Source organism: Glycine soja, chromosome 11 (genome assembly GCF_004193775.1).
Source record: "Glycine soja cultivar W05 chromosome 11, ASM419377v2, whole genome shotgun sequence".
NCBI lineage: Eukaryota > Viridiplantae > Streptophyta > Magnoliopsida > Fabales > Fabaceae > Glycine > Glycine soja.
In genome coordinates this window covers 45,512,419-45,536,158 of record NC_041012.1, presented here as the reverse complement: position 1 = coordinate 45,536,158, position 23,740 = coordinate 45,512,419, and the positions used below count along the sequence as shown (strand labels likewise).

General features: G+C 30.5%; 4 protein-coding genes across 5 annotated transcripts; 1 reads left to right on the top strand and 3 right to left on the bottom strand.

The window, feature by feature from the left end:
• LOC114374864 (defensin-like protein) lies at positions 1-1,070 on the bottom strand. The gene is made up of 2 exons (XM_028332580.1): positions 935-1,070; positions 1-440 (listed from the first exon to the last, which is right to left on the bottom strand). Exons 1-2 carry the CDS (start codon positions 990-992, stop codon positions 271-273), a joined length of 228 nt encoding a protein of 75 aa, XP_028188381.1. The 5' UTR covers positions 993-1,070; the 3' UTR covers positions 1-270.
• An 8,588-nt stretch (positions 1,071-9,658) lies between these two features.
• On the bottom strand, positions 9,659-12,382 carry LOC114377535 (thioredoxin-like). The gene is made up of 2 exons (XM_028336086.1): positions 12,058-12,382; positions 9,659-10,206 (listed from the first exon to the last, which is right to left on the bottom strand). Exons 1-2 carry the CDS (start codon positions 12,290-12,292, stop codon positions 9,893-9,895), a joined length of 549 nt encoding a protein of 182 aa, XP_028191887.1. The 5' UTR covers positions 12,293-12,382; the 3' UTR covers positions 9,659-9,892.
• Positions 12,383-14,354: 1,972 nt separating this feature from the next.
• On the top strand, positions 14,355-16,236 carry LOC114375361 (dynein light chain, cytoplasmic-like). The gene is made up of 2 exons (XM_028333136.1): positions 14,355-14,714; positions 15,518-16,236. Exons 1-2 carry the CDS (start codon positions 14,403-14,405, stop codon positions 15,683-15,685), a joined length of 480 nt encoding a protein of 159 aa, XP_028188937.1. The 5' UTR covers positions 14,355-14,402; the 3' UTR covers positions 15,686-16,236.
• Positions 16,237-17,363: 1,127 nt separating this feature from the next.
• On the bottom strand, positions 17,364-23,677 carry LOC114377026 (terminal nucleotidyltransferase 4A). Of its 2 annotated transcripts, XR_003659032.1 has the most exons (14): positions 23,213-23,677; positions 22,690-22,802; positions 22,546-22,602; positions 22,358-22,453; positions 22,180-22,250; positions 21,257-21,299; positions 20,364-20,444; positions 20,222-20,281; positions 19,943-19,993; positions 19,605-19,702; positions 19,454-19,502; positions 19,225-19,269; positions 17,648-18,245; positions 17,364-17,510 (listed from the first exon to the last, which is right to left on the bottom strand). XR_003659032.1 is itself a non-coding variant. In XM_028335397.1 (13 exons), exons 1-13 carry the CDS (start codon positions 23,565-23,567, stop codon positions 17,790-17,792), a joined length of 1,575 nt encoding a protein of 524 aa, XP_028191198.1. In that variant the 5' UTR covers positions 23,568-23,677; the 3' UTR covers positions 17,365-17,789. The 2 variants fall into 2 exon arrangements, 1 of the variants encoding a protein (XP_028191198.1); XM_028335397.1 differs by having other exon boundaries at positions 17,365-18,245.
• Between the last annotated feature and the right edge of the window lie 63 nt (positions 23,678-23,740).

Sequence of the window (23,740 nt, the reverse complement as noted above, 5' to 3'; positions counted from 1 at the left end):
TGAAGATTAATTAAAAAGATCGTACTAAGAACAATACAATACGACCATGCTTTGCAACAACAGCACTTTATTTTATTCTTAACATAAGTACATAACTCAGCCGTTATGCACAGTACATGCATCTATAGTTCTGACATCGGTAATAATATATACTATAATACATAGGTCATTGATGCAGCGCCAGTCTTATTATATATAGTATATAGTAGTTTTATTTTTTATAAAATAGCGCTGCATGCATCTTCTTCACGTTGGAGTGAATGGATCCATTTAACAGTTTTTGGTGCACCAACAGCGAAAATCGTCCCTGCATCTGCCTCTGAGCAAGTGCTCTTTGTTCTTGCAGTGATCATCGCAGCTGCCAGTGGTGAAGCATGGACCCCTGTATGTATCAGCCAGGTTCTCGCAAGTCTTTGCCTCAGTTTGCACCACAACTTCTTCTACACATTAATGCAATAATTGAATGATATATAAGAGATATTGAAAATTAAAACAAAATCAAAGACTATATGCATGCAAATAAAACGCATAAAGTAATATTTTCTCTAAAATGTTATAATATTTTCAATAATCATTTGATTATCAACTACGTGATCTTTAAAAAAGAGAGTATTATCATTCATGCCCATAAAATTAAAGGTTTTAATTCATGAATAATTAATTAGCGTGAAGGGTTTTCTTTAGAAAATGAAGTTAACTATTATTTTTTTTAAAAAAAAGAGATTCATAATATTAAAAAGTTAGTTACATTTTTAATCAGCATGGTTTGTTTTTTTTTTTGTTTGTTTATATTCAACTACGTATGCATCCTAAACATTAGATGATTACATAAATATATAGCTAGAGACATGCACAGTAATACGTAGAATGTAACATTATATATGCATACTAAGAAAGACATGGAGTAGAACTAACATTAAAAGTAGTAGCTTACGAGCAACAAAGAGAACAAGGAAGAGGAAGCACAACCCAGCTATTGATTTCTTCTCCATGGCTTAATTAGTGATTCACGTGTATGTAATATCTGCTAGCTGTGTGTGTGTATATCAGGGTACATTAAGTGGTTTGTGTTAGACACATATATATAGCCCTCTGCGACTTGACCATATACAATGATCGAAGTTGCGGATCAGAAACGTAAGTAGAAATTAGAAACTAGAAGAAACGAATGTAAGAAGGTTTCGGTCGCGATTTGTTTTTTCATGGTGAAAAGTCATAGACAGTGTGCGGTGTACGTGTGTGACGACTGAAGATCGAACTTATCAAGATAATTAAATGCTAGCTAGAATTTTTTGTGATATACATTAGCTAGAATATGAGTGACACAACGGAGATGATGATATACTTTAATATTTTTTCTCCCGTTCATGTTTAATTTATACCTTCTTATTGTTGGAAAAGGAAAAGAGCTAGAGTAGCTAGATTTTCTCTCGTCTTATGAAAAGGAAGTACGTAAAAGTTAAAATAATTAAAGAAGAAAAATTATGAACATCCACCCCACAAGAGATAGACGACACCTACACATGCTAGCTAGAATATTTGACTCAACGGTGATACTTTAGTCAGTGGCTGCTTTATTTTTTATATTAACATCAACAAATATTATCATATATTCATTTTCAATTCTCTTCCATTTTTTTTTCGTTTGTGAATTTTCTCCCGTACTAAAAATTTCCCATATAGAGGACACATACAAAGAGGAGATGGTTGTATAATTTTTTTTTAAAACCATATACAATCTGTTTGTGCATGGGTATCTATCTCCCACTTTTAAAAAAAAAAAAATCAGTGCTGGATACATACTCCTCTTTTTTTCATATTTTTTTTCTTTTTACATCACATCATTTATTACATTTTTCTCATGCTTTTCTTTTCTAATTCGTCTTTCATAAGTTATTTCCTTTGATGGGTTTTGGATTTTAATTTCTGGTCGGGGTTTCCTATAATAATCTGAAGCTGGACTGGAGCTGATGGTAACTAAATTGCTGATTTACTTTTTTCAAACATGTTGAGCTTGGGGTTGGATATATATGATTAAGGCTGACACTAAGATTGGATTTTTAGGTGACTTTTTATTTTATCTAGAAACAATATTTCATAGAAGGGTTAATTTGCATAAATGAAAACATTGAAGGATCAAAACATAATAAGTTATTGTAATTTTAGGGATTAAATTTTAGAAACCAATAATTCTTCTAAACCTTTTATGATAAAAAAGTTTATGAATTAATTTATACACTAATTATTTTATAAAAAAGTACAAATGATTGAAACTTTTATTTTTAAAAGTTTTTGAGCCTGTTTATTAACGTTTTAGTAAATTATTACTATCATTAAAGTGTACAGTACCGTTACATTAGTTCAATTCAGAAGGAAAAAAAACCGTTACATTAGTTCTTGGAATCAGCAAATTTTAAAATAAATTTAAGAAAGTGCATGGAATTCGTTAATCGTATATTAGTCCAAATTAAAATATATAAAAAATATGTAATTTAAGTGATAATATTAACATATGTTTAAGAATCAAAATAATAATAAATAGCTAAATTTATAAATTTAGATAAAATAAGTAAAATTTCAGAATTTTCTTAATTTCAAGACGTCATTATATACTTTTAGAAATCAAAGTAATGAGCTACTCTTAACGTTTTCCATTTCGCGAGTCCTACTACGAAAGTTTCTTTTCGAATTTTGCATTTTTCTTACTTAGTATTAATATTCATTAATTACGTCACTTCTCTGTTATTTACTATTACTTGCAAAGCATTTAAAAATGACGGATTCAACGTACGTAAAAAAAATGTTTTTTTTCACAGTCATATTATTTATTATATTTATATTTTTCTCTTCCTTCTTTCTATTACTCTCTAGATGTCTTTTCACATTGGATGTACATTTATTTTTATCTGACAATATAATAAAGTGTACGATGCCAACACAGTTTCATAATATTATTCCCTAACATTTATAGTGCACATAACTCATCCGTTATGCACACAATGATACATATATAATACAGACATATGCATATGATAGGAAAACATATAGATAGAATGCTAGAGGCTTATTAATTTAATTATATATATAGTAGTTAGACAAATATATATAGCCCTCCTGGAGTTGAAAAGTACACAATGATCCATCTAAGTTGCGGCTGAGAGACGTAAGTAGAAACTACAAGAAACGAACGAGTAAGAGGTTTTTTTTTGTCGATTTGTGTATATTTTCATGGTGAAAAGTCATCAGTGTGCAGCGTGAGTGACTGAAGAACTTACCCAACATAATTAAATGCTAGCTAGAATATGTGACACGACAGTGATACTTTAATTAATTACTAGTATTTTTTTTCGTTCATGTTTTATACCTTCTTAATTACTATCTTCTTGTTGGAAAAGGAGAGTAGATTTTCTCTCTTGCTTATGAAAAGGATAAAAGTTAAAATAAAGAAGAAAAATTATAAACATCAACCCCACAAGAGACGACACCTACACATACTAGCTAGAATATACAACTCAACTGTGAGACTTTAGTCCGTGGCTGCTTGATTTTCCATATTGAAATTTGTAAACTTTTATAGATAAAGATTAGTGTTATGAAATATGTTATGAGATAAAATATCCAATAAGTGTGATAATATTAAATTTAGATCGTATAATTATATATGAATGATTGATATTTAATATAAAAAAGTTGTATGATATTAAATTTTAACCATTCATATTTAGTTATATAATACAAATTTAATTATTTTATTTTTATATAAGATATATTTCACTCTCATATAATATGTCATATATATATATAATATGATTTTTATGAGAATATTTTCTTATATGAGAATAATTAATAATAATAATTAGATCATAATTAAAAATAATAGATAATTAAAATTAAAATATAAATTATTAAAGATTCACCAAATAAACAACATTATCTCAATTATCATAACTAATCACTATTATCAAGATTGTCACCACCTTTGTTATTATTATTATTGTCGTCTTCGTTACCATTATTATGATCATCATCACAAACTTAAATTAGTTAAAAAAATCTTATAATTAAGAATATAGAAGATAAGAAATAGTCTAAATAAATAAAAATTAATTGATGTTATATTAAAAAATTAAAATAACAATTAATGTTATTCTCTTCTAATAGTTTATCAATATGTTTTTATTTTAATTATTAGGGATATTTTTAATCTAAAATTAATTAATATAAGTAACATTATAAATTAAATCTTATAAAAAAAACAAATACTATTATAAATCTGAATCTGAAAAATAAAAACAGATGAATGCAAAAGTAAAACTCATATGGAAGCCCAATTAGAAGTTATAGAGGAGCGTATTTTTATGAAACCTAATAAAAATATTTATGTTTTTACTTTCTTAACTTATATTCTTAATTAGAAAACTAATTAACATTTTCCTATAATTATTAATGTTCATTGATTATGTCCATTCTCAGTTAGTCAAACGATGAGGTGACTATTAATTAAAGTGTATGATACAAGTGAACATGACGTGTTGTGGGACGCCGACACAGTTCATATATTCCATAACATAGTACTGTACGTAACTCATCCGTTATAAATGTAACATTATGTATAAATGTATATATGTTTCCTAAACATTGATAAGTAAATACAGCAAGATGCATGCAGGTTTTTTATTTTTTTGAAAGCATGCAGCAGAATTAACATCAAGAATTTGAGACTAATGGCTTAATTAATGGCTTAATTTGAGACTACTGGTTTCTTCTCCATGGCTTATATTAGTGATGTAGAGTATCTGCTATACTAAATGTGTATGTGTGTGGTGGTGAATCATATTATCTTAGTGGTGTGTACGTTAGACATACGTATATACCCCCTTAGGCCCTTTAGGGACTTGAAAAATAAGAGAAATCATGGTTAATTTCCGATAACGAAATTGCATAAGAAACACGTAATTAGAAACTAGAACATGACATGTATTTTCTTGGCGAAAAGTCAACAACGTACCCACGCTGTGCGACTGAAGAGCTTGTCATAATCAATTCCTAGAATGCTTGAAACAATAGCGTTACGTTCATATTCCACTTTTTTCCATAAGAAAGGAGAGTGGGATTTTCTTTCTTTAATTTTATCATAAAAAATGAATTATGATGTAGGTACTTATTTATTATTCATTAGCTGCTTAATTAATCTTTTACTATTCATAGTTTGCATCCTTCAAAACATTTTATCCCTAAACTTTTTTTTAGTGTCTAAATAAAATTTTTAGCATTTTGATTTTTATATTTTTTTCATTAATAATTTTAATTTCTGCTAACAAATAACAATATTAGTTGACAATATAATAATTACATTAATAGTTTAATAACTTGTCATATCATTTAGATATTAACAAAATAATCATATGTAATTTTTTATACATTATTTTTTCAATCATTTATGAAATAGTATGGTTTCAACATATGGGATTAAAAACATTGTTTTAAAAAAAAGTTACATGTAATCATTAGGAGAGACTCTTAATATTTTAGTAAGTCATTTAATTGTTAAAGAGTATAACAGTAAACAAAAGAAAAAGTATACAAAAGTACAAACAATTATATTTAGATTAAATTATAATTAATCTTAAAAAAAATTGTCGGTCTCTTGTTATCTGCCAAAAAAAAGAGTATAAAACTTAATTAAAATAAAACTCTTGTTATCTTGCATATCTTAGACTTCTTGTCAACTTATTATTTCAGTTTAATTTCTTTATTCTAAAACCATCACTGAACATTTTTTAAAAAGGGACTGATTCTTGATTAAATAGCATGTCAACTTCATATCTATAAATGAATTATAAATTAATTAATGAATACTATTACATTGTTATCTAATAAATTTATATATTATATGATTTTATCAATATTAAATATTTCAATTGTGTGTTAAATCTGGAACAATATTGATAACATAAATTTATCATTCTTATGTATTTATTTTTTATTTTTAATCCATAAAAATTAAAAACAGTGTCAAAAAATTTACACACTTTATTAATCAACTGAGGACCTCTTTAACAAAATTTTAATTTATAAATGTGAGATAATTTTAAAACATATTAATGAAGCACTAAATTGTATTAATATTTTAAAATAATATAAGGTCTTATAAACTAATTTGAAATATAATTTTTAATTATTAATTAATTTTATGATAAAATTATGTAGGTGCTTATCTATTATTCAGTAGCTGCTTAATTAATCTTTTTAATCGATAATCGTTACTTATTTTTTAATTTTATGTTTATTTGACCTATTTGTCTTATGTAGAACCTATACAATGTTAAAGAACTCCAACTTCAAATGGAGCACGTTTTGAGGATCATTTTAGGCTTAGAAGGTAGAGGTCTCTCACTTGGATTTTGGACTACGAATTTTAGGTCTTTGTATTGTGTAATTAGCTTAATTAGAGAGATTAGTTGGATTTAATCAAGGCTTATCCATTTCTTCTTATTAGTTAAAGTATATATGTTAGTCTACTTAGTGCATTAAGTTAGTTAGTTAATTAGAATCATTTTTGTACAAAACAGATTTTTAGAAACTTTTAGTAGAAGCTTTAAATCAAACTTTTTTCTCTCTTTTACTCTCAATTGTTCTTTATGTTTCTTTATCTTTTCAACTCCTTTCTTCTCTTTTCTTGCTCAATTTTCATTATTCTTCCATTAGTGATGACTATGAAAGGCTAAACAATTAATCAATCTAATGATCCAATTCAAGCAATGAGAAATTTAAGTTTCGGTTAAGTATTCTGAATTCTATTGTGAATATTCATCCTCTTCTCCAATTCTATTTTCGTATTCATGATTCTAAATGTGTTTAGGATTGGAAATGAATTGGATTATTGATTAATTTCCTAATTCGAATCTTATTGCAGATTAATTGAATGATATTTCAGTTGATCTGTGATCTCAATAAATTTAGATATTAGTTCGATTGAATTACTTCTAATGACATTAACTGAACTTTCATGATATGATCATCATTTATAGAAAACTTTGATAATTTGAATTGCTTTGATTTGATTAATTAGATTAATGCTCTAAAATCTGTTTCATAATTTTGTCAAAATCTACATCATTTTTCAATTGTTTGCAAACCGTTTGTTGAAATCCCTCATGCTGTTTATAAGTAAATTTAAGTTGAAACCAAATTAGATTGTAATTCTGAGTTGACCTAAGTTATTTATGTATTGCAGAATTAATTCTAATTTATTTTGAAATGATTCAACAATCATTATCACTCACCATCATGAATAAAAAAGTTTCACACAAATTATTGGAATGTTAGATGAGAAACACCGCCTCATTTTGAGGCAGACTGGTAAAAGAAGCAGAGAAATAAAAATGAAAAGGTAAGAAAAAAAATAGATGTATATGTTTATAATAATTCAACAAGTATTAAGTTGAATAACATAAATAAAAAGACTCACATATCAACTTAAGAATTTAAGTATCGCCTGAGGTGACCTTTAGTAGAGTTTTGAAAATTTAAAAATAACATTTAGTTTTTAGTTTTGATTTATTCTCTAATTTTTAGTTTTAAAATAATTTGTATTGAAAAAATTTCTATATATCTTTTTAAAATTATTTTAAGAGTCTTTTTGAGTGATGCTAAGGATACATAATGATAACAGTAGTGGTGGTAGTTGACAATGGGGCATTGGTAGTGTCAATGACAATACCGGTTATAGTGATAGTAGTACAAATAGTGATGGTGACAATGTTAATGGTAATTGTAGTGATGACAAAGGTGTGTGTGTATGTGTATGTGGTGATGATATACATTTATAAATATTTTTTTGTCCTTGTAATTTAATGTTTTTTTCATTTTCGTTTTTGTAAAATGTGTTTATTTTATTTTTCGTCATAAAATGTTTTAAACAACGTTTTGAACAGTAAAAAAATACTTTAAATAGTGAACAAATGCTATCTATATAAAGAATTTCAAGGAGAAAAAACAAAATAAACACATTTTGCAAGGGCTAAAATGAGAAAAAAAAATTACAAGGATCTAATGGAATGATACATAGACAAGTAAATCTCTTATGAATTTTGGGATACTCTTTTATTTAATTAATTGATTTAGTTAATTAATCAATTTTTGAAGATTCTGCATTCGAAGGGGAGTAGACTACTAACGGAAATGGAAAAAAATGCTAAATTGCATCGATAAAAAAGTATTTAAACCAATATTTTTTCTTGATTTTAAAAATGAATGTAAAAATATTTTAAAAATAAATTAAAAACCGTTTGAGTTTCATTTTTACCAAATGTATTTTGTTTTAAAAATTACATTTAAAAACCAAATACCATAAACTCACAACTCCAATTGAACTCTAAGGTTTTGAGTTAAATATAGTCATATTTATTTTTTTGTCAAATGACATATTAGGTCCTTTTATTTATTTTTTGTATATTTTGGTTCTTTCTGTTTAAAAAAATGATCAAAATGATCTTTCTGTCAATGTAAACTTAATGGCGTTAATAAAATAAAGGCATTGAAAATTAAAATCAACACAAAATATAAGCTTTTTTTTCTTCATCTTCCTCCTCTTCTTCATACAATTTTGTTTCAGTTCACATGGAGTGCAGGTAGCAATTTATTAGGTGCAGGAAGCAATTGTCCACACTTGTTTACAATTGTCATCATCCTTTAGCCCTGTGTTTAGTTTAAAGGAATGAAAGTATGAAAGTGAAAAAGATAAAAAAAAAAAGAAATATTTAAATTAGAGTGCAAAGGTGTGAACCCACACTAATTATTAAAATTTTCATTTCAAATTCATCCAAATTTTTTTGAACCAAATACTACCTTAATACTTGTTCGGAAGGACTTAGAAAGTATTTATTGGGATAGCCAAACTATAGTAACAATATAAGTTTAAAAAATGAGTAGATATTAAAATTTTAAAGTAACTAACCTTTAAAAATCTTTTGATAGCCATGACTACCCCTTAACTATAATAGGTATATGTGAATTGGAAAACTGAGAGGATGTTTATTTCAAGGCATATCATTACATTTCCAAAAATCACATGCGAATTGGGAAACTAAGAGGACGTTTATTTCAAAGTATATCATTACATTCCCAAAAATCACATTTCTAAGAATGACATGCCAAAGAATATTATTTCCATGAGCATGTTTGATTGACATTAGTGATTACAGAAAAAAAAAACTTATTTAATTAAAAAATTAAAAAATGAACATGAAAAAAGAAATATAAAATAACTTTCATTCTCATGGAAATCAAGAAACTACCTTTTATCATGAGAATGTGAGGCAAGGTATATATGAAAATTTTTGTATTCCTGAAAATCAAAGTATTTCAAAATGTTTTTTTAAAACTTGTATCAAACATAAAATATGATATTCCTAAACTCACATTCTTAGGAATCTTTTATGATACCTTGAAACAAACGTCCCCTAAATATTTAAAGATTTTGAAGGTCATTCTTAAAACCCCCAAATTGACAATATTGAGCATATTACAAAACCTAACACCATTTTTTTTACATCCGTAAGACCCCAAAAGTTTTTAGTGGAGTAATCTAATCCAATTGTTTTATACCCATATGCCCATATAATGTTCAGGGAAAGGTGACGGAACAGGAGCCAAAGATGCAAACGGATTTTTAAATCGTGCTATAATAAATGCCAAATTTACGCAACATATTGTTAACTATAATAAGTGTACAAAGAGAACAGAAAATATGGTTGCATCCATAACTATACAGGACCATAAATGGTTATTTAAGAAACAAATAACCCAAACTTGAGATATTTGGCTTAGATGAGAGGGAAGCTAACGAGAAAAATAGCTTTACTTCCAGCTGAAGCCTTTGCTTACCACCTCACAAGAATTTTTCAATGCTTGAGGTCAATGTTGTCTTGGGCACAGCTCCTATAACTGTATCTTTCTTCTCACCATTCTTGAAAATAATGACAGTTGGGATACTTCGAATCCCGTACTTAGTAGCAGTTGAAGGGCTCTCATCAGTATTGAGTTTGTAGCACTTTAGCTTACCAGTATATTCTTTTGCCAGCTCGTCAATTATCGGGTGGATCATACGGCAGGGACCACACCATGGAGCCCAGAATTCAACCAGTACAGGAGACTCGGATTCAATCACAAGTGATTGCCAATTTGCATCAGTAACGGGAGCAACTGCAATATCCAATAATACAAAATGTTTCATTTCAGCAAGTATTTCTCTCAGACATGCAAAAATTTTATGAAAATGTAAAGCTACGGGTAATTAAATTTAGGTTCTGTATGCTTCAGTGCTTCACATGATGAGTAATGCTAAACTGTAAAACATGCATATACCAGACAAATGAAGCACAAACAAACAAAATGAAAAATACTACTAAAATTTTTTAAAAAATGCTTAGGTTTGGATAATATGTAGACAGAAAAAAGAAAGTGTAATATTTTCTTTCTTTTTCTTCCGATGGCCGTCTGGTTTTGATGCTTTGGCAGAAACAAAACCATCTTAGTTCATTGAAACAAAGCAAAGCAAAAACACAAAAAAGGTAGCAGTCAAAGGCCTGTAAAATGTCACCGCAGTTGCATCATACCAACAAAAAACTATTGTATTGGTGTTCTATCTGTCCATTATTAATCCTGAATGCTTAAAAAATTATTAGACTAATTTAGAGTAGTACAGGTTATCGCTTTATTGACTAAAAATTTCTTTCCATTACAATTGTCTCAACGATGGTCAAACCTAACACCATAATCATTGCTATAACAAGCAGAATATCAAAGGCAAAAAGGAACCTAATAGATAGCTAAAATCTTCTCTCTGATAAGACATGAAGAAGAACTCCTCTGAAGATTGGAATTAGACCACCTATCTGATATTTGATTTCTCCTCCATTTCTAAGAGTTCTAACCCTAACATTCTAAAACAGCTTCTTTGTTTCTCTCTTCCAATGAGGTCAGGATACATCCATGCAGTTGCAGTCTACATAAACTTCTTCACTATTCCTCTATCTCTCTTCATAGACCAATATACTATAAAAACCAATTGAAATGGCTTCATCATATACTTAAATACACAGGAAACTAATCATACATAGTATGCAAGGTAGAAATCTTTATCATGGCTTCTGCTCAAGATACATCAGCAAGGTGCAGAGGAAAGAAAGCCAAAACTACACAAGAGATAGAAAGCAGGAATTGATCTGGAATTTGCAGATCTAGAATGCACATGAGCAACTTTAAAATTCATGCAGATATTTAAAACATGTACTTTGCTCCCACATTACAGGTTATGTAACGAAGGGACAGATGCCAGAAGAAAATGAAACAGACTACAAGAGTGATTTTAAATGATTATGTAGTTTTACTAGTTTCTGATTGTTAGGTAAACTTATGACTACAAGCATGATACACTAACACTGCAAAATTAGTCATGTTGCAAAAGAGATATAATTAGGTTATAAGACACAGATTTATATATACAGTCAAAACATGAAAAATTCTTCAAATAATTTCAGCTATTCCATTCTTTTTACCACAAAACAGATCATTATTGGAGAAATGTCTCAAGCAATGCACAGTTGTAAGAAACAACCAAACCACTAGAAGTCTAGATCTACAAAGTAATAGGTGTCAAACAAAAACCAGATTACAAAAAGTGTGTTTGGATAACACAAGAATCAATTTTATCTTACTAAATCATGGTGATACCATGAAAAAGTGGAAGCAACTAATCTGTTGCTCTACCTTCCCCATGAATAATTAATTGATTATTTCTCACCACGAAGCTAATCCAAACACACTAGAATAACATGAAGCTGTTTTCTTAGCTTCACTCATCAAAATGCTCAATGACTAACAATTATCATCATCACAACAACATCTACACATGACTAATGCAATCATTCTAGCATCTCCACATAAGAACAGTGCACAAAAAATTTCACAGAACTCACACAGGACCGAAACAACAAATCAATCCTAACAGTAACAAAAACTAAACGACTTTCCGCAACGAAATCGAAACCTAACCTTCAACAGCGGTGTCTCCTGCCTCGCACTTGACACCTCCGCCGCGAGAAGCGGTTCTCGAGCTGGCGTGAGTCGGGAAACTGGTCTCAGCGGCGGGTCGGAGCCGGAGGCCGGAGTAGCGCGGCAGCGCGGCGGAGTTGCGGCGGCCGGAGACGGCGATCGGAGGGGAGAAGGTGGCGGAAGGAAGTGCTGAGGAGCGAACAAGGGTTAGGGATTGGAGTTGCACGGTGGCCATCGAAGCAGAGGATCGCAGCTCCAAAGGAAGAAGAAGAATTGTGGAAGTGAAAGAAAGTGTTGTGTTGCGTTGAACTAACCATCGGCAAAAATTCTATTTAATTTTTTATATTTTGTTTAATTTTGGAAGGATATTGCTATTATTATTGTGTGGATGAGGTGATGCTACACTAGCAGACTAGTTTTCTTTCGATAAATCATTTATGTTTGTGTGATTATTTTTAGTAAGATTTGTTTATCAAAGATTTGAATAAGAAAATCAAGTTAACTATCATTCGAAATTATTGGTATTTTAATTGATATTTAAATTAATACTAAAATTATGTCAACAAAAAAAAGAAATTAATAAAATTATTTAATTATTTTTCAAAGTATCGAATCCCCTAAAAAAAAGGATCAAAGTATTGAATACTTATCTATTTAGTATTGATGTATTTTAATAAATTTTAAGAACTAAAATAAAGAATTTTTTATATTTTAAAATTTATTCAGCTTAATATTTTTTTCTTCAAATAAACTATCATTTTTTTCTCAATTATATCTAAACTAATTATTTTTAAGTACTAAACATTCAATCACTTTAGCAATGTTATATTTCAATAAATTTAAATACTATTTTGAAAGAGCTTTTAGTATTCATGAGGCTGGTTAATATGATTTTAATATTTTTAAATTAATTAAGTAATTTTTAAAAAAGTTTTAAACTGTTAGTAATTTTTTACACAACTAGTTTTTAACTCTTAATTACTAACCCTTGATTTGTGAAGGATCGAATTGGGTTTCCCAGCAGGTGTTTGCAAACTAGGAAGTTGTAGACAGTAGGATCCAGAAAATTATTATAACCAAACTGATGGAAATATTTTATATTTATGGTTTAGAAACATTAACATATGTATCACCGGATGAGTTTATTATAAGCATGCTTTTATAGTAGGTTTGAGACCTGAGATTAGATGGTCAAATATATTTTTGAGGTACAAGCTTTGGTTGCAAGGTCAGAAATGTGTAATGGCCCACACTTAAAGAGGCTGACCCGTTAAATTAAATAGAATGTTTTCTGGAATGATCTAGTGAAATTATAAATACAACTAAAAAACTCAAAAATTATAAACAAATTTGATAAACTGAAAAATGTTTAAGATTATAAAAAAATATAACAAATATGAATAAATTATTCAAATAATAATAATAAAAATTATATTTTAAAAAATAATTAGTTCGTGGACATAGTAACATGTGAACCTGAACCTAATCTATACACCTCAGTGAGTTAAATAGATCCGGCAAATAGATCTATATTTAAATAAAGTTGCACATTACTTAATCTTAACCTATTTAGTTGATGTTTATATATACTTATAATTATTTATGTTTTTGGTATATTTAGACTGGTCCTTTTTTATATTTTTAATTGAGTCAAAATGTTGAATTCAAAATAATGATTATTTTTAATTTTAAGACACGATTTTGAATATATTTATTTTATTGAAAATTATAAAACTCAATTGAAAGAGCCATAAATATGTTAAAAAAATAATATGAAAAATGAATTTAAGGATTAAATTTAACTTAAAAACCTATATATCCAACTACACTCATGAATGATGTTCATATTTGTGTTTCAAAATAAATAACTTAAAAAAAATGATAATTTTGTCATATTAAGTGATTTTATTATACTCCAACATTTTTTGAGGGAGACAAGGCAACTCAGTCGTATCATATGGTCACTTACCTAACCCTTCCTTGCTCCTGTCCTGTGTCAGTATTCCAAACCTAAACCCCAACAATCCTTCAAAATTTACTCTGCCCATAATAACATAATAATATTCCTTTCCTTTTCATAACTAAAAAAATAACACCTTGATAAAAGAAAAAATAATTCAAAAGAGACAGGTGATTTAGAATGTCTTTCAATTAATGTTTGTTCATTTTCTTGTGGTACCAAAAATGCATGAAATTCTCATTTCCATGTCCTACACAGTAGTCATCTAGTCAAAGTTCAAAGTTGAAATCTATTAGTACACCAACACCATATATCAAACGCAACCCACTTGTTCTCATTCTTGTCTTTGACTTGCTCTACCTACCCAGTACCAACCTCAAATTTAATGCAAAAAGTATCTTTCCTTCTCTCTCAAATGCTTTCCATAACCATGGAAGAAGAAGAAGAACAAGAACCAAAGCTGATCCATGGCTCCAAGGCCATGCGCATGCACACTCCTACTCCCAATCCTAACCCTTCCCAAACAATCATGAGATTGGCCTCACTTGCGATCAGCTTCAACGTGCGGTTGAAATCATCCCACATGCCTCTTCACATGCAGGAACATGCTCTGCGCCACACTAGATCACTTTTCCTCCTTCACCACCCTCCTTCTCCAAAGCCATCCAACACTCTCATTGCTAGAGCTCTCAAAAAGGTGTAGTGAATTTAAACTTTTAAAAAAAAAAAAGGTTAAATTACTCATTTGATCCCTAAAATTTTATGATTCTTACTTTTTTAGTCATATAGTTTAAAAGTGATTTTTTTAGTCTTTATAATTTACATTTTAATTCTCTTTTAGTCTTTATAGTTTAAAAGTGTTCTTTTTATTCCTATAATTTACATTTTAATTTTCTTTTAGTTCCTATAATTTAAAAACTATAAGGACTAAAAAAGTAAAAATTATGAAATTATAGGGATTAAAAAGACAACTATCAAAATTACATGGATTAAAAGAAAATTAAAATGTAAATTATAGAGAATAAAAAAACACTTTTAAACTATAGGGACTAAAAAAGTAAAAATCATGAAACTATAGGAGATTAAAAGAGTAATTTAACAAAAAAAAATTCTTATTTTGCAACTTTTTTTTTCTTTGGCTCCTTAACATGTATCTTCCTTCAAAAGACAATTCTGATTGAGGCATTATCGGAATGTGAATACCTCTTCCAGACAGAATTCAAACCTTAGTTGGAACCTTATTTTTTGTTTTGATTACTATGTTACTAGTATCAACTGTTTCTTTTTTATGAGTGATCTTCATAGGAACTTGTTGACCATCTTGGGTTGAATCTCTTCTTCCTATTTCATTTTTTTCATTTAAAAGTTGAACCTTATTTTACACTTATATATAACCTTTTTGATCAAAATTTTGTACACATAAGAATAAACATTCATAAAAGTTTATTGAATAAACCTTTACATAATTAAGGTGTGTGCTATTATGTTATCAATTTTCAGGAGTTTGACTCGAAGTATGGATTGGCGTGGCACTGCGTGATAGGGAATAGTTTCGGGTCGTTTGTGAGTCACACAGGTGGAGGCTTCATCTACTTCTCAATTGACTCACTTTCTGTTCTTCTCTTCAAAACCGAGGTTCACTTGGTCACGCAACCACCTCCTACTTAAATTTTATTTTTTCTTAATTTTAATTAATGTTCCTTAAAACGTATATATACATAATCTAGTACTCTTGATTTTGATTCCAATGACAACTTTTGTTGTGTCCTTGGTTGTCTTCCCACGTGTGAACTCAATGGTTAACTCTTTGACTACTTACCCGGTTTTGAAGATTCCTTGTAAATTTTGGCACTAACAAATGGCAATAGGTCATTGATAGCATGTTCTTCTAAAGGTTGACGAGTTCATTGTGAAACATGAGATAATGTGAAACTTCTGGCCTTTAATTATATATGTGCATGTGAAGAAGTTGGGCTCAAATTGGATTATGTAATTCAGTTGATGGGTAATGAAGGGTCTGATTATAGAGATTTGTCATATTAATTTGGTTTGGTTTGATTGAAAATTTGATGATGCCTACAAATGAACAGTGTTTTTGTCGAGGTAAAACACCGACCACGAGAAAACCATTTTGTCGTCGGAGGAATATTAATTGGTTCACTTATTGAATTTGCAATTTATTTACCCTGGTTAAATAAAATATTGTTCAACGATAGCCAGATTTGGTTTCATTCATTTCACTTGCCCCCTCCTCTACTTTTTCCATTTTTCACCCCTTGTTATGAATTCAGAAGGCTGTGTTTTGGTTCAGGGTCCAGCATTTCTGACTTTTGTTTACCTTTTATTCTGCTTGTTTCCCGATAAAGGAACTCTTGTACTACACCACGCATGTTAGATAAAAGTAGTTGAATACCATTTCCCATATCTTTTTAAATTTTAAATAAATAAATTTATTCCCGTTGTTGATAAAAACGGAAATACTAAGTCTACGTTTGATAGAGCGGAAAAAAAATTGAATTAAGATAAATAACAAAAGTATAGATCCTACGAAATTTTATTGTTTATTTCACTCAATTTTTATCTTCTTTCTCTACCAATCAGGACATAAAAGAGTTGTATGGTTAATTATCACATTTTTAGAAAATAATACACATGGTTCACAAATACTATAAAAGTCGACTTCCAGACTAAGAACTAAATAAGTTGTGTTGTTTATTAACACATTTCTGGAAAATAATGCACATGGTTCACAAATACTATATTGATTTCCTATTATGTCAAGATTCATTATTGATTGAATAATTTCCAACCTTTTTTACTTGACTTATACTTTGGTGTTTGCATTCACATTTTATATAACATTATGACAAAATTATTTTTATATATAAACTTTTTTCTATTAAGAAACTTGCATTAATTTTTATCAGATTCGAATTGCATAAATAGAATTTTATTTAGGTTATAATCAATCTAATAGAAAATGATGCATTCCTAAATAATTAGACCCTTAAATTATGTAGAATTAATCTAAAGGGTTAACAAAGTGATGTAAGACACATTTATGTTCACATGAGTAAAAATAATTTAACTAGAAAATTCATGTTTGAATTGCATAAATAAAACTTCTTAGGTTACAATCATCATCACGAGAGAAATTAATCTGTAACTCAATAGATTAAAAGAGACACTTGTGATCTTTGACATGAGACAAAAAATTATGTAAAATTAATTTTAAACAAAATTAACGATAGAATTTGGATTAAAATATTCCTTGAGATGTTTATTTTGAACGTACACCAAACAAGCACTAAGACAAATCTTACACATGGAATAGAGAAAACAGGAAAGCATCAAAATCAACTAAATTATTGCATTCATGATGGGGGAAAATAATATGGCATAAGCATACCCTCGTTTACTCATTTTCTTTCGTAATCTCATCAATTCCTCTTTACATTGGTTTTTGGTCACCAGAGTTGGTATCTTCACTTCTCTAACAAAATCGGACAGACGACAACATATAAATTTAATAACGGATTAATAGTGTTTTAAGAGACTAAAGTCACCATTAACCCTTTAAAAAAATATTGTATATGATTCCTAATCTAAGAAACACTAAAGGCACGTTACCTTGGGTCGTGTGACAACATTGGACTCAAATTTTGCTTTTACGCTTATGCTGCCCTGTTCCTTCAGTTTCAAACCACTGATCAAATTGCAATCCCAAAGCATTCCATTTTGTAGAAAACCTTTCAGCAACTTGGCCCATGGCCTAATAACCGCTGTCACCTTGGTGTGTTTTTTTCTTTCTTCTCTTCTTTTTACTGTTTTCTTTTCTAGAGTCATTCTCTTCGTTCCTGACCATCTGTAAATCCCCATTTTCCTTTAGCTTCTTACTGGACTTCTTTGACGAAGATTTTCTCTTCTTTGTTGAAGAACGCGTGCTAGGCTCTGCACTGGTGTTGACTCCGCGCGGTAGTGGTTCTTCTTCATAATCTAACTGCCAATTGCATAACATATCCTCATCTCCATATTGTTGTTGTAACGGCTCACCAGCACCAGGAAGCAACTTATCAAAAGTCACATCCCCGTTCAACCCGCCTTTACGCTCCAGCAAGACAGGATCTGGTCTAATTATAGTGCCGAGAATGCTCCTGTTAGGTCCCAGGCTCGTGATGATCTTGGCATCTGTCAAATTTTTTAAAGCCATTGAAAAAGCTGACCTAACCTGGGGAAAACAGTAAGAAATTACTTTTAGTCAGTGACAGGTGAACACCTATTGATAGACTTAATTGTACTTTTGATCCTTTATTTATAATCTATTTGCGATTTTTGTCTCTCCCATAATCTTTTACTTTAATTACCCCCAAATTTGTTGGTTAAATATTTTTAAATTTTTTCTTAACTTAATTTTTCAGAAAATAATTGCTTTATTTCAGAAGTTCGCTAAGGAAAAGACAAAATGGCTGTTATATATAAGCTGAACCAAATACAAGTCCTAATTACTATCATCTAATGCAACCAGAAAAAAAAAAAAAAACAAACTAATGTGGCACACAATATTCACGTGATATCATATGTCGGTAAGTTAGTCATGTAAAAACACTTGGTCACTGTGCCGTGAAAGATTAAAAAAGATCAAGAAATTTAACAAAAAGAATTCAATGAATCATACATTTTGATCTTATACCACAATGGGTCATTTTAGAGGACCACCTAAATAACATGTTATGCAACACCTGAAAATGGCGCATGTCAGCTATTTTCATTAGTAGTTGGATGATATAGCGACAAAAGGACTTGATTTTCTTAAATAGAAAATTTTGGCAGATTTGACTGGAGTAAAAATTATTAGGGGACCAACATTACAAAGACCATAGTAGAGGGTTCAAAAGAACAATTAAGTGTCATGAATAAAAAGAAAAAAGCATACATGTTTTCTGGTGTCATTTTCCTTTGTGGAATTTGAAAAAAATTAAAACAATGCTCAATGCATAGGCTACACAAATACATTTTAAAGACAATATGGGGTTATTTGCAATTTTAAAGACAGAACGTTTTCTGGTGTCTTACATATTTGTCGTTCGTGGAATTTGAAAAACGTTTTTAAAACAATGCTCTTGCATTGGTTTCTCAACACTTTTAAGACAGAACATTTTTCTAAAACTATTATCATAAATATCATTTACTAGAAAAAATAAACAAACCTGGAAATAATTAAAGGAGTTCTTCCCAATGTCATTCTCTGGTGCCTGATTCAACCAGAAAAATAATAAAACTTTAGTCAATCAACTACATCTACGATAATAATTTGTCTAATATGTACAAAATAATTAGTGTACAAAATAAATTACAGTCCACTTTCTTGCTTTATTTATTTTGACAGAAAGAAAATATTCATTTTATAAAAACAAAAGGCAGTTCTTCCAACAAGACCTGTGGATCCTCAATGGCAATAAGACTTGGTCGTCCTCTGTTTAAAAACCTGAGAGATGACGATGGGAAAAGTTTAATAACCTATAGGGGATAAACTATACAGCATAATTAAAAAAGCATTATTTCACAAATATATCCAATTCTTTATTACCCTTTACTACTCTTCACGAAAAAGGTGCCTGTCCCATTACACGACACACCAACATCTGAGGTGTTCAATTTGCGTCCATAGAAATCAAAAAAATGAACCTAATACTCAAAAAGGAACACTATCAGAATGGTGAATAGATATATTTCTTACTTTACATACCAGAAAGGAATCATTTATCCAAACAAAGGTAAGCAGCATACAATTATTGCACGTTTCTGTTTTTTAAAATATTAGAAATTGGACAAATAACTTGCCAATCATGGAAGAGAGCCCATATAACAGCCTGGAACCAATAGAAACAGATGCAAAACTGTATTTCAGATTCACAAGATACGCACCAAAAGAACTCCCAGGTTGTGCTCAGCAGAAGCTTGGCTCAGGCGAAGATTCTGAAATATATAAAGATCACAAACTTAGACCATGTTATTGGCAAAAAGTTCTTTGAGTTTTAACTTTTAAGCAGTGCCAAAACATTATAAGGCATTAAAATGAAAAGGGTGAATTTATTGGTTTATTTCTCTTGATGAAGAGGTGGACCATATGCTTAATAGGAAAGCCTTATGGTGAAGACCAGTGAAATACACTAAACTTAGAAAACAGATTCAAGAACCACTAACCCGCAACATTGCCATCAGCATGGTAAGGAGGGCATAAGAACCAATCCCACCAGAATATACCTGCATATGTTACAAGAATCTCAATTAGGCAGACTGGAATCAGAACATTACTAGAAAGATACATATTTAAGAAAACTCATACCTCATTTAGTTCTCTTTGCTGCAAAAATACTTTCAAAATCAAACACAAGGGCCTTAGTGGTGGCCACTTAACCACTGCTTCCTACAAATTCAACAGTACAACCATGAACAAGAATGCACATAATGTTCCATTCCATCTAAAACAGGACACTTAGTAGAGTATTTCTGTTTTGTATTTTGAAATGTGTATTTTGGGGTCTCCTTTTGCAAAGCTTCTCATTGGAATTTTACTTTCCAAGGTACTATGGACATTTTAAAAGTGAATAGATATATTAAGAACAACAGATCACATACTATACTTCAATACCAAAAAAATACAATATTGAATCCAAAGGATTCAAAACTAGAATGCTCTAATCAAGCAAAGCAACTACAATATATAACATCAGTGTTATTAAAATGAAAGCAGAAGAATTGCAAGCCAAGTAACACATACAAGTTATTAATTTGATCCTGCACCACTTGATATTATTTAACTTTTAGGCATAGCATTCATCAATTTCCATGAAATACCTCCATAAACAGGAGAATGATCTAGTAGTGGTTTTATTATTTGCTTCTTAGATGTTATATTTTATTATTTATCAAAGACTACCTCATTATCAGTTTGGTTAATATAATAAAGTTCATAATATAGCTTAAACCACATATCCATATAAGAATTTAAAAAAATCATTTCCATCCATGTCATACCGATAGGGAAATTTTACAAGAGCCTAATTATATTCAAATTTCCACTAATGTTCAACATTTGTAATGATTCCATTTGTGTACTGGTCAAATTATGTATGGTGCACTTTACATCAGTTATAAATTTAAATACAACACCAAATCTCAAATCAAAATTAGAAAATGCATTGTGAAACCAAGTGGTGGGAAATAATAAAAGCATACCTGGATATACTCAGCTGCTTTGGGTCCATTGTCTATATCAAAACTGAAACAAAGCATATTACTTGGTGGATTAGTTTTATTCACAAAACCTTAATACTGAAATAGGTTTTAGTTCCTCTGCACACAACATTAAGCAACATGACTCTTAGAATGAGAGTTTGGGCATAACTCAATTCCAAAAGCTAGCTCATGGGGAGAGGACTGCCTTATCTCTAACCGATGTGGGACTTGAGTTTTTTCTCAACACACCCCTTCACACCCAACACTATTGGGCTTGGTGCATGGATGACATGGTGGGTGACCTGTTTAATGGATCTAGGATAGGCATAGCATTCGCCAATCGTATCAGAATGATATGTTAACATGGTTGTGTGCTATACCTGTGTCCTATACGCATTTAGCTACATCTTATTAAGAAAAATGGAAAAGGATGCATGAAGAAAAACCTAAAAGGGTCTCCTCATGGAAATGCAAATAATACAGTGAATTAAGCAGAACCTTGATACATGAGACAGATTAGCACGAAATGACTTCATGTGGTGAGCAGATATTATATCAAAGAAAATTTTCCATGATAGATATATGGCATACAAAATAAAAAAAATACTCCCAATACACAGACAATGGTAACCATCGTATGTTTTGATTCTTTTCCAGTAGTTTTAATAGATAATTGATTCAATCAAGTATTCAACAATGGAAAATCATAAAAATTTGAAAAACACAAAGATGTGCAAGTCAAACAACTCATCCAACCTCATATACAATAAAGTAGAACTAGTAAACTAAACACACATGCAAACACAAGAAAATTATTAAATCAAGTGTAAGCACATAAAAACCAAGAAAGAGAAAACAGGGAAATCTATTAGCCCAAAAAAACAAAATTTAGGATCCAAATTTCAAGGGGAAAAAGTGGAAACCTTATATCAAATGCAATACCACTCCTCTTTTCAACAAATTTAATAATTGGCACACGAGCCTTTCCAATGACCTGCAGAAGATTCACAAGCAAAACACCAGACACTCAAAATTTTGGCAACACTGATTATTTTCTCCTGGAAACAAAAATACACAGATATTTAAGTACCCTGAGCAGACCTGAATCTTTTTTGCCATGCCCCTTTGTGACAATGCTTTAGAAATTGCATTCAAGCCAATTTGCGGATTTTGCAAGCCTGATTTCAAAATGACAACCTGCATTCAAAGGATTTGCCCAAAATGCATCAACCAGCCAGATGCACTAGTTCACAGGAAAAAATTACAATCAGCACATCAACTGTACTTACATCAACATCACTTGTCGGAAGATACAGCCCTGTCCTGAAAGACCCGAACACCTCCACCTAAGAGCAACAAAAAACCAAACCCTCATTGGAACATAAAACTCTACAAGAAAAGGGTGTAATGCAATAACTAAACAACATCTATACCTGGCAGTGAGGCCATATATGTTTTACAACTCCAAACACAGACTCTATAGCCAAGTCTCGTGCAGCTTTCTCTTCTGCAGTTGGCGACAAAAACGCACAAAAGTCCACTATCTCTGCACAACAAACATCACTATTCACTAAACAAATTACAAAAACCATCTATATCACAATAAAACCTCGCTCTATTTTGGCCTAACTGATTTCTTCAAAATGGACAAAACTTAAATACAGTTCCTTATCTGCTGTTTGTATTGTTCTCCAACTAAAATTGAAACTCTAATTCTAATTGGAGAATGGTACCAAATCACCTAGGAAACTGTATCTAATTTGTGTTCCGTATGTGCTATGTGTGTTATTCTCCAACAAAAGTAGCGAAAATTTAGCTTGATAATCTGCGTAATAAGGATGCGCATTAAAGCATTACATAGATTATCGAGATAAAACTCTAATTTTAATTGGAGAACAGAACCTAAGAAACTATAACTATGTTTTCTCCAAAAAACACTGCAATCAGTTTGGATACCCTTATGCAGTTGAAGCATGGGACTCTTGAATTTGCAATTCCCGTGGAACCAGCCACTCTCGAGCTTTGGCTCGGGCGCGGGAGCTGGCGTCATCGGTTCGGGGGCAGCGGCGAGCAACTTGGGGAAGGGGTCGCGGGCGGAGGAGTCGGCGGCGACATCAAGGGAGAAGAAATCGACGGCGGCGGAGGCGGGCGAGGCGCGTTGGGGCGTTTCGAGGGAAATCTCGTTGCGGAAAACGGCGATGGGTTCGAGGTGGTCGGAAAGTGGAGAATCGTCGACGGCTGAGAGAGCGAGGGGACCGATAGTGTCGTAGATGATGGTTTCGGGGATCTTAAGCTCCTGCTCTTCCTCCATTGAAACACGAGAAGGTGGAACAGTGAAGAAGAATGGTAGTACGATGATAGAATTGAGGATTCCAATTAGGGTTTTGTTTAGGGTTTACATGTGACGCAATTTGCCGATTCTATACTTTAATATACTTTGGCGGGGGTTTAGTTTAATAGATTATTTAATGTTTTATGGATTAT

Bases quoted from the DNA above. Each gene is read 5' to 3' on its own strand.
- LOC114377535 (XM_028336086.1), bottom strand. From the start codon at position 12,292: ATGGCCACCGTGCAACTCCAATCCCTAACCCTTGTTCGCTCCTCAGCA. The intron at 10,207-12,057 runs GTTAGGTTTCGA...TGGATATTGCAG, and splicing joins AGGAGACACCGCTGTTGAAG to TTGCTCCCGTTACTGATGCA.
- LOC114377026 (XM_028335397.1), bottom strand. From the start codon at position 23,567: ATGGAGGAAGAGCAGGAGCTTAAGATCCCCGAAACCATCATCTACGAC. The intron at 21,300-22,179 runs GTTTCCACTTTT...GCTTTGTTTCAG, and splicing joins GGTATTGCATTTGATATAAG to TTTTGATATAGACAATGGAC. The intron at 20,445-21,256 runs GTATGCTTTTAT...TTGAATTTGTAG, and splicing joins AAGCAGCTGAGTATATCCAG to GAAGCAGTGGTTAAGTGGCC.
- LOC114375361 (XM_028333136.1), top strand. From the start codon at position 14,403: ATGCAAAAAGTATCTTTCCTTCTCTCTCAAATGCTTTCCATAACCATG. The intron at 14,715-15,517 runs GTGTAGTGAATT...ATCAATTTTCAG, and splicing joins TTGCTAGAGCTCTCAAAAAG to GAGTTTGACTCGAAGTATGG.
- LOC114374864 (XM_028332580.1), bottom strand. From the start codon at position 992: ATGGAGAAGAAATCAATAGCTGGGTTGTGCTTCCTCTTCCTTGTTCTC. The intron at 441-934 runs GTAAGCTACTAC...ATTAATGTGTAG, and splicing joins CCTTGTTCTCTTTGTTGCTC to AAGAAGTTGTGGTGCAAACT.